Consider the following 12,695-nt stretch of genomic DNA (forward strand, 5'->3'; position numbering starts at 1 on the left):
CTCTATGCTGCCATTGGCTTAGAGGCGCACCGTGGCGATCGTTCCCTGCCTCCATTGGCTGAGAAATGCGGTGGGCTGGACCTTCGGCAGGAGAGCTATGGTTTTCAACCAGGGCCAATACAGAGACAATAGGGGAACGCAGGACAGCTGGTAGAACGCATCGGGCTGCCGAGACAAGTGAAATTACTCCAGACCGTCAACTAGTCGTTAACCCAGATGTGAGAGCCTTTACCAAAATCTTGAAAACGCTTTAACATGTTCTATCCTCAGCCTCCTAAGGCGGTATCCTTCGGGCTTGTTTGGTCACAATAAGAAAACAGTGGACAGATTGAATGGTGAGTGAATGCACTGGCTATCTTTCACTAGCTTATGATTCTGCATGAAAATGCTCTTTGGTGCGTCTGAACCTTTGGGAGAAAGATGCATCATTTTCATCATTACCATCATAAGAAGAATATTAATGCTCAGATTGCTTCTGAATAAAATGCCAAAATAATACCACATAGTGTCTGTTTAAAGGGTCTTTGTATTGACAACAATGGCAGAATGCTGCCCGGTGCGTTTACGTGTGATTGCGGTAGTTGGCTACCTCTCGGTGATCTCGTGTCTTGCAACGCATGTGTATGCTATAAACACATCAACATCTCCGAGCGGCTCTGCATATATGCTGTCTCTACAACTGAGCCCGTGTCCAAAATACCCCGTTTTTAGTCCTTGACAGACGTTTACTGTGTTATCTTTATAAAGGTTGAACTGTAAAATACACCTCGCCATAGCCTAACACTCTGACACACATAATTACTTGTCTGCTTGTGACCACTCACTCATGCATACAAATACAGTGCTGAATTCTCCTCTAAACGCTGCAGGCTGCCCCTGGTCTGTCTATCCATTGCTCTGCCTGTTTCCACAGTGTAGCCACTGTTGTCTTTGGGTCCTTTTGCGTGGAGAGGGAGAGGGGGGATGGTGGGGCACCCAGCTGCCTGTCTGTCTGATGGGGCGCAGGGGCAAGCAGCAGCAGTGGGGAGAGGGGAGGGCGACACTAGATGAGTCAGGTATCCGCAGGGTCACTCGGAGCACGGTGGTGCTGAATGGACGCAGTCACTGCCAGACAGCTGGGGGCATAGGGGTAGTGGTGGTGGGGGTATGAGCGGAGTCAAGGGGGGGTTGCCCTGCACCCAGCGTTAACCATGCGAGCAGCATCGTGCAGTCTGGATGAGAGCAGCAGCGCTTTCTGACAGCTAGGCTCAGATCCCCTTGTGGACAACGACTTGTGGTGCAACACGCCTGACGCACCTACCTGAAGAGCTTTGAGTTTGACTTGTACATGCTTGTGCCCTGTGTGGTGTTTGTTGTCCAGTCTTGATTTGTTTAGCGTGTGGGGAGCTTCATCCAATTGAAGGATTTCTTGTCTTAAGTGGCTGACGAAAAGGAGTGTATATAGTTTTGACACACACGAAGGATTTAAGGGCCATGGCATGAGAGCTAGCAGTTCCAAGCCTTAGAACAGTGACCTCACTAAATCCCAAATAATAATCCTCAGTGATCAAAAGATGTGTCAGTATATTAGTGTATCAGATGCCTCTTAATTCAGAAAATGGCACTGGATATAGGCACAAAATTATGCAAGTGAATTAAAGCCTATTAAACTTGAATAAATACAAATAACTGCTCAATTCTGACCCAATGTTGATCTGACATCAAGGAATCCTTAAAGAAAACAGGTTTCAAGTGCACAAGGTTGGTCCTTCCTCATGTTCTTAAGAGGATGCCTGTAATCCAACAGTGAAATGCATAATATTCCTTGTTCTATTAGTAGAGGTCAGCTCTGCAAGGAACATTCCCTGCTCCAAGGCAGATATGGCTAGACTGAAGCACACATATGATGGCACATGACACACACACACACACACACACACACAGACAGACACACAGACACACGATGACACATGGCACACACACACACACACACACACACACACACACGATGACACATGGCAGACACACACACACACACACACACACACACACACACATCCACACACATCCACACACTCAGATACACCCACACAGTCTTAAAATGTAGGTCAGTTGTACTGTTTACTGTCACAAAAGCAATTATTTGATCCCTTCTCGTGCAGAGCGTCGCTGCAGAGCTTTGCAGTGGAGGGGAACGCATTTCTTTGACCCATGTGGTGCCTTATCAGCACTGTTCAGGGATGTTAGCTGACCTTGCTTTAAGGCTTACTTGATGACCTCCCATTCTCCATGTGTTTTTCTGTGTGTGTGTCTCTGCAGGGTTGTGTGTATATATGTATGCGTGTGTGCATGTATTTGTGCACGTGTCTGTGCGTGTGTGTGTTTGACATTCAAACACTTTAGAGGCCTGGTGGTGGAGGGTATAGTGTTTGGCTTATGTCTGCAGAGTTACGTTGTTGATTCATAGGCACAGTCTGAGGAACAGGCCTGCATCCTCACTCAAGTCAATGTGCTGCCAGCCTCACAGACTAGTGTCTCTCTCTCTCTTTTTTTTTCTCTCTCTCTCTCTCTCTCCCTCCCTCTGCCGGTCTCTGTCTTTTGTCCTCTGTGGTCATTGTGACAAGGCTCCTTATTAGTCCCTTTGGTAAAGTTGCAATTTGTGTGCGTGTGTGCATGAGTGTGGAGAGAGAGGGAGGGAGAGAGAGAGAGAAATGTTGAGTCTGTTGCTTTTTGCCTTTCATTGTCAACTAATAATATTGTGTGTGTGTGTGTCAGCAGGTGTGCGTGTGTGGGCAGGTGTGTGTGCATGTGGGTATTGGAGAAGAGGGCAAAGCAGAGACTTCAGGCATCTAAACATTTCGCTTGCACGTCACATTTATTTTCATCATAGGCCTGTTTTTTTCTCTTTTCTTTCTCAGCGTCTGGGTGTTCCTTCCTTCCAGCACCTGTGTGACATTTTGGATGTGTGTGTGTGTGTGTGTGTGTGTGTGTGTGTGTGTGTGTGTGCTCGTGTGCTCCTTTTCCATCACCAAACATGCAGACAGGAGGACTGACAAGCGCACATACAGTCTAGACTAGTTTTAACACTTACATGGCCACACACACACACACACACACATACACACTCACAGAAAATCATTAGATGATAATGACAGCCCCCACATCCATTCCACATCAACACACTCAACCTTTCTGTGTCCAATAGTACCTGTGGTACCTTTCCAACAGGATCAATAAGACCTTACATAACAGAGACCCAGGGGGCATCAGTGGACAGAAAAGCTTTTTTTTTCATAGCGCTGGTTTCATTTCATTTTTTTAATGATGATCACTCTCATGATTAACAAGTGAATGAGTGAATGTGTAAGGAGCAGGGGAAAGGCTATGGAGGACATTGGGAGCTTCTGACGTCTGAGTCTGTTTTAGTTCTCCTTGCTGATCTGTGCGCAGATGATTTGGAGAGAGTTACTCAACAGTTACTTTGTGCCTCGTGTGAACCTGTGGGGTTTTTATACTGTTGCGTAACATGCTTTCTCTCTCTTTTTCTCTCTCTCTCTATCTATCTCTCTCTCTCTCTTTTTTCTCTCTCTCTATCTATCTCTCTCTCTCTCCTTTCCATCCAGTGATTTTTCTTTTCTTTTCAAGAGTCATATTGGGTTTGGTCTAAATAGATAAACAGAGATGATGAACTGATCAATCTCAGACAATACCATCACATGATTGGTGTCCAAAGGTCTGATGCAGTTTGATCATAATCTACAGTATTTATTGTGTCAACAGCAAAGTAACAGAACCACACTAATTTGTGTCCCTGGCTACAACAATCAGACAAAGGTTGTACATGATGTAATGAGAAATAAGGTGTTAAACAAGGTAACCATAAATCCATATTTGGTTTTGAAAACATGTCCACAGATGAATGAATGAATGAATAATTTAATCATCAGATATTTGATCCAGTGAAGATACGATCGTTTTAATCAATGCATTTTATTTTACATACAGTAGTCTCCTGAGTTTAATCTCTTTACATTCTGCTGAACAAACTGTGCAGTTGAGCTACATTAATTGCAGTGAAACCCGCAGGTCAAGATAGACTGAGAGAGATTGTTATGGCTGGCTTGTGGATAATGCTGTTATCATCAAAACTAATTAAAGACATGGGCCCCGTGAACAAAAGCACTGCCACTATAACAGCTCTAGAAATCCAATCACAAGGTTCATTATGCATAAATTACTGAGCAGACGTAACTTAAGATGGTTGTTGAGTAATTAAATGAATAGTTTTTCTCCTCATATTCTTCGTTAATTTGTAGCCGTTGTTTCTGATACTCTCAGTAGACAGTAGTGATTCTGATACTCTTAATAGCTATTGTTTCCAACACTCTCAGTATACAGTGTTTCTGATACTCTTAATAGCCATTGGTTCTGACACTCTACTTTAATTTGTAACACAAAGGCTGAGATGAAATTGGTCTGTGATGACTGCATGTAAAAAGCCCCCCTGTCCATTTAGTCAGCTTACTGACCATCTGCCCTCATAAAAATAGACCTCTACAAAGATTACATTACATTACATTACATTACATTACATTTGGCTGACGCTTTTTTAGCCAAAGCGACTTACAACATGGTAAACAATCAAAATTAAACTGAAAGTGAGTTTGGGAATGTTCTAGAAGGATCTTGCTAAAAGGGTATGTGAGCCACTGACCCTCAAGGAGTCCTTCTCGTCTTCTCGGCCAGTGTATGGCCATGGGTCTGTCCACACTTTGCAGGGGGTTGTGTAAGTGTTTATGCTAGCTGCAGACTTTCTGGTTTTTGACGCCTGTTCAACAAATGCACCTCCTCTATTAGATGGGTGCGTTGGTGGTGAAATGTATGTGATGTACATGAAAAAACTAATATGGAAATGTAGAGGTCATGCTCAAGTGTGTCTCCTGAAGAAACTTAGTATACAGTCACACACACACACACACACACACACACACACACACACACACACACACACACACACACATATGCACAGTCACACACACACACACACACACACACACAGACACACACACACACACATACACAGACACACACACACATATGCACACACACACACACACACACACACACCCAATACACACAGCCCACTCCAACTGCAAACACAGCCAAACCTTCATATCTCGCTTGCAACAACAACTGCAGTGTTTTGGGAAGGTCTCTGTTCCCGTACTTTTCCAGCCTCTTTTTATCTATGTGACTTTGTCCTGCTCATCTGTACGATCCCGCTCCCTGGGAGGAGAGAAGGAAGACATAACAACCCAATTCCAGTCCTCCTCCTTTTAGGCTGTGTTTCGTTTTGTGTGTGTGTGTGTGTGTGTTTTTGGTCAAAGTTCTGTTCTCAATGTCAGTGTCCTACTCTGAGATTGAGACATGATGCTGTTTGAATTTAATTCATGGCACATCCGGTTTCCTGCCATTCTGATTTCTATTAAGGAAGGGGACGCTTACATAAGAGCTGACGAAGCGAGGCAGATTGCATAGTCTGTTAGGCAAATCAGTGAGCCCTGAACCAAAGTGAATTTGGGACGGCAGAGCCGCACACACACATACACACACACACAAACACACACACACACACACACACACACACACACAGAGAGAGAGAAAGAGAGAGAGAGGGGGCAGGCAGTTTCATACTCTATGATTGCGATCTGAATGTGAGAATCATGACTAATTAGACCTTTCAATGATAGTGTGTTTGACGTAAGGATGGCAGGGATAGCTCTATCTATTGTTTGGCCTCACACAGATGTGTGTGTGTGTGTGTGTGTGTGTGTGTGTGTGTGTGTGTGTGTCTTTGTAGCTCAGCGATAAGAAGCAATCACCAAAGTCTAATGACTTGTTTTGGTGCAGTGGTCTGGCTGAGGCAGTGGAATTATAGTCGTCCGTCATTTCAGCTGGTGTCTGAAGGGTCTTTCTTCCAAAGAGGTGCTGACATATGAGGCCGATATACAAATGATGATGAGGCTTTCAACGAGTACATATCAGCCACTAATGACTTGCTGTTTTTGTAGTTGCACAATCACTGAACACAGGCTGTCCAAACTCATAAGGATAATATTGAAAAATGTCAAAAAAAAACAAAATTTGTTATGTTACGTTTCTCAATATTTGTTGTACCACACATGCCAGAAATATTTCCCTGCCACACATAATGTACCGTGGAAGTCTAAGTGACTATCTTCACACAGTGGAGCTATGCACGGTTCCTGACAGGGTGGTTGTGTGTGTTTCAGTGAGAGGCACCAGTTACCCACTCCACTCCTCTCTGCGCCTCCTCCTGCTCCTCTTCCTCTTCCTCCTACATTGGGAAGCATGAGCTCCTCGCCAGTGCTGTCCAGCCCTCCCATCAACATCGTGGAGGAGCTGCAGGTCATCACTGCCCAGAACCTGGAGAAGCTGGAGGTCAACAAGTATTATGAGGTCATCAGGGAGCTCGGCAAGGGCACCTATGGGAAGGTGGACCTGGTCATTCACAAAATCCGAGGTGAGAACACCTACCCCCATAGCTGCACACATACACACACACATTCATGCAGACACATACACACACACACACACACACACACACTTGCAATCCCCAACTGTTACGTCACATAAAAATAGGTTACATGCTGTTATGTACAACTTCTGAATCCCTTTCATCAAAGGACTGACAGAGACACAACTCCTTCCATCTCCATTTTGCATTAATATGTATGTTTCGATCTTTTTCTCCCTGCTTAATTAGGCACAAAGATGGCCTTGAAGTTCCTTAAGAAGAAAACTACAAAGCTGCGGAGTTTCCTGAGGGAGTACAGCATCTCGCTCTACCTCTCCCCCTGTCCCTTCATCATCAACATGTTCGGCATCGCCTTCGAGACCGACGACTATTACGTCTTTGCGCAGGAGTACGCTGTGGCGGGAGACTTGTTTGACATCATTCCCCCTCAGGTATGGGAACAGAAGCATTCATGTCCAGCGGTCATTTTCTATTTACCTTTGAATATTTCTGGTCAGGGAACAATAGTGGCACCATGGCATTAATCTGTAGTCAATCTCCATAGCTCAATATTGTGGCACCATGGCATTAATCTGTAGTCAATCTCTATAGCTCAATATTGTGGCACCATGGCATTAATCTTTAATCAATCTCTGCATAGCTCAATACTGGGGTACATGAAATGGTTATAATCTGTAATGATCTGTATACAGTATTTCCATAAATCTCATGGATGCATAGTCTTGGGCAAGTCATTTTCTATTTCCCTTTGAATATTTCTGGTCAGGGAACAATACTAGGGCACCATGGCAGTAATCTGTAATCCATCTCCATATGAGATATCTCGATAGTGGGGCTATGGTCTCACTATTTTGTTTTTCATTGAACCGTCCAGGTGGGTCTTCCAGAGACAGTGGCAAAGCGCTGTGTCCACCAGGTGGGTATTGCCTTGGACTACATGCACTACAAGAAGCTGGTGCACCGCGACATCAAGCCCGAGAACGTGCTCATCTTTGATCGCGAGTGCCGCAAGGTCAAGCTGTCCGACTTTGGCATGACGCGGCGGGGCGGCTCGCCGGTCAAGCGCGTGAGCGGCACCATCCCGTACACGGCGCCGGAGCTGTGCGGCGCGGCCGAGCCGTCCGAGGGCTTCTGCGTGGACCCGGCCACGGACGTGTGGGCGTTCGGCGTGCTCCTGTTCTGCATGCTGACCGGCAACTTCCCCTGGGAGAAAGCGCTGCCCACCGACGCCTTCTACGAGGAGTTTGCTCGCTGGCAGCGCGCCCGACGTGGCGGCACCGGCACTGGCGCCGCCAGCGGACCCGTGCCCTCGCAGTGGCGTCGCTTCACCGACGAGGCGCTGCGCATGTTCCGCAAACTCCTGTCGCTGGACCCGCAGCGCCGGTGCTCGGTAAAGGAGGTGTTCCGCCACTTTGGCCGCCGCTGGATGCTGGACAGCGAGGTGGGGATCGGGGGAGTCGGCGGGGCAGTCGGTGGGGGCGTCGGGAGCCACCAGGGGGGTCTAAGCTCCACTTCCGACGAAGACGAGGAGGACGAGGACCTGCTGGTGGACCGCATGAAGCAGCAGACGCTCTCGCCCGTGGTGTGCGGGGGCTCCAAGGCGGCGGGCGCCATGGAGACAGGGTCACCGCAGGGTCACCGCTACACGGCGGTGGCATCCGGCGGTTATGAGCGCGTGTCCAGAGACAACACGTCCGGCAGCCGCATCCTAGTGACCACGCCCATCGAGATTTGCGTGTAGAGACAAACAGTATACAGAACAGACACAAGTACACAAATTTACACAAAAACACTTTTTTTCACTCTTACACACACATGCAAACACACACACAAGAACATGGAAGGACAGAACATGGCATAAACTGTATACCAATTCATAGACAATTGCAACTCTAACAGTGGACACTCACAAACATTGCAGACTGATTCTGTGAGTCAACCTCTCTAGATCTAAGACTGAGAGCTACACTTGACCGGTACATAATGGTGACCACAATCAGTGGCATTCTCTTGTTAAACATTCCTAATACTGACATCAGTTTCTCTACAGGATCTCTGTAGAGAATACGTGTTGATAGAAGGCTGTCACCTTTCCAACTATATAAATCAAAACATACCAGTAGTCCGAGTGCTTCTAATGAAAAAAAGGAAAGCTAAAGCTGAAATTCTGAAAATGCAAAAGATGGAGACCTAGAGCAAAACAATATCTTGAGAGCAATATACCTACATCAAGCGAACAAGACCCAAATGGGATAATAGTAAATCATGGCATCATTTCAATTCAATTCAACACTGAAACCACTTTTTTAACCAGAATATAAGATGCTAGCAAGCCAACAAATAATGTATTAACTACCCATTACTGTTACAATATAAAAAAAAACACACGTTTTAATGATTGATTGACCATTACACAAAAAGGTTTTATTGATTGAATGACCCATGAGATCTCAAGCTCTTTCTGATCTTCAAGATTTTGAAGTAATTACCTTCCATCTATATTGTCTAAAAAATTCAACATTTGGAACATTTGGAACTTTTTTGGAAGTGTGTCATAGGTATTTGGAACATTCTGTAAGTGTGCCATAGGCACTTTAACATCAACTAAAATGTGTAATGAATGAGACTATTTACCTTTGAACAATGCACTGGGACATGTACCGGTATACATATTTGATTCAGCATTTTTAATTCTATTGATTTATTTAATTTATTTGACCTCTGTATGAAATATGATATTTTTTAATTAGCCATTTTGCAATTAGCCCAGGTGTTTTCTTATTTACTGCACTACATATGCAGATGTTGATGCACCTGCATCGGTATTTAGTGGTATTTAGTATTGAGCTGCTTATGCGCACAGTCAATCCATCACCTCTTTCCTTTCTCCAAATGAAGCTACTACCATTATTACCATTACAGAAAAAAGCAAAGCAGACCACTGTATATTTTTAGCATTTTACATTGTGGGTCAGATTCCAAAGAGAGCATAATGAAGGAAAAAAACATCTCATGGAACCCTATGGAAACATCTGAAGTGACATGGAAATCATTAGGAATGAGGGATATTGGGGGTTATTGCTGGAAACAGCTTTCGGCTGTGTCACTGCCAGCCAGCTTGTCCCAATACTGAAGCAAAGCGAGACCCCTCTGATTCCACTCGTCCCGATTTATATGCAGATGATGTTCTCCTGCAGCACACCGTTGAGGGTTCTTGACCACAATTTTTTTTTTAAATGCTATGATGTCAGAGCAACTGAGGATGACTACTTTATGTGTGACCCCATCTCAGCTGTAGTTGTGGGTGGGATGTGGTTACTCAGCTCAGAGTGTTACAAGAGAGGCTATGGAATGGAAAATTCCACTCCAAAGACCAGAGCTTGTGCACGAAGCTCTGGGCTAAAGATACTTTGACAAATAACTTGACAAATGCTTTGAAGTTGTAATTTGGTAATGTGATGATTAGTTGTTTATTGTCGTCATCAAAACTGTAGACGTTTTAGTCATTTTTGTATGACTTGAGCTTGTGCAGATGGAATGACTACAGAATGACTAAAACAAAGCTGTACAAAACTAGAGACATTGGAGATATTCTATTTCTACCTGGTGTTCTAGTATGAAAATGTCACTGTCATTTTTATGTCCAAATGTCATTTATAAGCTGAAGTACTTGACTGGATTCTTCCATAAAACCAAGGCTGGTTTTTAGTCAGACATGCATGTATGTCAGTGCCACTGATAATGTACTTCAATAGGTGTCAAAACTGCCCAATTAAAGGTCAGCCTATATCACTAAATGGTGGAAGAGAAAAAAGTAACGTAGAATGAAAGCTTCAATTTACTTTCTATATCGCAAAAGTGGACACATCTACAAAATAAATTCAAAAATTTATTTTTTACTTATTCTTATTTATTGGTTTTCCCTTGAAGGTAGGGAATTCAGAACAACTAACCTATTTATGTTTTATTTTGTTTTGATTTGAACTGAAAATAACTAAAGATGGATACAATCTTGTCTTTGAATTGCATGAAGAGATACAACAAATACATTTATATATATAAAAGATCTGTCTTCACAAAATACACAAGAATTGTTGTGATGTGAAACTTTGCTGTAGCACAAAATTGCAGAATATTCCAGAGTGATATTTATGACTTCTTGAAACAATCTAGGGCTAAATATGATGATGAAAAAAATACTTGATGTTTTTTTTGAGTGTGTTGTATATGTATCATGTTGTTGTTGTTGTTGTTGTTGTTGTTGTTGTTGTGTTATTGTCTTAACAATACCAAGGACATCATCGGAGCTGCGATTTTTCTTGAGGGAGATGATATCCGAGTCTTGCAATACTGTAGTACGTGTGATGAAGTCAACTACTACTTCTACACGACTGCTTCTGAGCAAAAAATGAGATGGTCGGTAGAGGAGGAAACGAGTATTTTATGTTGTTAACCTGACACAGCTGCATGACGTATGCTGAAGCCTGGTGTGGAAACAGTGCTGTGGGTGTTTCATGTGTCTCTGGACAAAGACACATGGCTTCTCGGCTACGAGCTGCAGATAAAAAAGGTAGTTTTGCATCTACCTTTCACTCAAGAGAGGTCAGAATGCAACACTTTGGCTTAGTCCTAAGTAACTGGGTGAAATGGTTGGGGAAAAAAGTTGACCAGTCAAAACAGAATGGATTTTCAAAGCAATTGTAAGTCACTTTCTGGCTTTAATGCCATTTCTCCAGTTCTGCCAACTGATATCTAAGATTTGAGGACTCAAATTTCCATGGACTGGTCATTGTGTATTGTGCTGCAAGTTGTGTGATTTCATTGTCTTTCTTTTCCGTGACAGCCTTTAGATGCCCTGTGGTTCAGTGATGTTTCAATCAGTAGAAAAAACACTAGAACTCTTGTCAGACTTGTCTTCGCAATACACTGTCTTCCTGTTAACGGATTTAAGCAAAAATAAACAGAAATCTTTAAGACCCATGTGTTTTGGACTTTTTCGTATTTGTTACAAGTACATCATAACTAATAAATACTTTTAACCAGAGTACTGGCACTTTCTATGACAATCACATTAAAAGGTCCCTTTAAATTTGCTCTCATAACAGATCAAAACTATTTTGTCCTAAAGATGAGGCATTATCAGTAGACTATTGTGAAACTTTTTGTTTTGTATTGTCTCATGACATGCATACTGTGGCTGATCGTGTGGGAATGATTACCATGCATGTTTCATTCATTTGAAACACTGAACAAATTCAGCAGCTAATGATGACAGCTCAAGGCAGCAGGAAACGGCAGAGGTGACCGCCATGGTGCTTTTGTCAACCTGTGGACAACCTTGATTCAAGTGACCTGCCTGGCTTGTGTCGGCTCCCACTTATAATACCAAAATAGTACTGCCAATGTTGACGATGAGTCAGGCTCTAACCAGCTCTAACCAATTCTCCTGAGGCACTGTCAATGTCATACTCCTGTCATCTGAAGTCAAATCTAGCCCCATGATACTTATACATAGAATTAAATTTAAAGCTAAATCTATTTCCATTTTTGCTGCTGAGCATCCAGGTTGCCTCTTCAGTTACAATTGCAATTGGTATGTTATACAGTTCAAGTGATTTTAGTCCTCACTTAAATTTAAATGACAATTGAGCATTTTGAGGGAAAACAAGAAACAAAGATTTCATATATACAAAGTGACTGAGCAGTATGCAATTTATTTGTATGTTTTGACCGATTAAGCTGTAGTATTGTTCCAGTCCAGTATGGGGTGAACAAAATTAGGATATAAAGTCCAGAGACTGAGGTTCAACCCTGAGTTTTAGATTTGGACAAAATAAGATACGGAGACAACATTAAAAAAAACAGACAAAACAAAACATTTGGTACATTTCAGTTTCACTGGCAAAAATGACAGTTACATCTCGATAAGTTGCATGTGGCAGACTTTGGCTGAGGTTCAGAAATGATCAAAATGTCATGTAACTCACTTTGAAAAAAGCTACAGAAATAAAACAAATACATTTTCTGAAAGTATAAAATAGAATAAAATAAAATAAAAAGAACATCAATATGGCACACTGCTTGTAGGCAGCAAGATGAGCAGGCGGTCGATCAGGTACACATTTCACAAAGCAGGGCTAAAAAATAGAGATCTCGG

At 43.2% G+C, this 12,695-nt stretch overlaps 1 protein-coding gene across 1 annotated transcript; it reads left to right on the forward strand.

The window, feature by feature from the left end:
- The first annotated feature begins 14 nt into the window (after window positions 1-14).
- On the forward strand, window positions 15-11,514 carry bsk146 (brain specific kinase 146). Its single transcript, XM_048234104.1, has 4 exons — window positions 15-335; window positions 6,273-6,523; window positions 6,767-6,969; window positions 7,413-11,514. Exons 2-4 carry the CDS (start codon window positions 6,352-6,354, stop codon window positions 8,277-8,279), a joined length of 1,242 nt encoding a protein of 413 aa, XP_048090061.1. The 5' UTR covers window positions 15-335; window positions 6,273-6,351; the 3' UTR covers window positions 8,280-11,514.
- The last annotated feature ends 1,181 nt before the right edge of the window (window positions 11,515-12,695 follow it).

This window comes from Alosa alosa, chromosome 22 (assembly GCF_017589495.1).
Source record: "Alosa alosa isolate M-15738 ecotype Scorff River chromosome 22, AALO_Geno_1.1, whole genome shotgun sequence".
Taxonomy (NCBI): Eukaryota; Metazoa; Chordata; class Actinopteri; order Clupeiformes; family Clupeidae; genus Alosa; species Alosa alosa.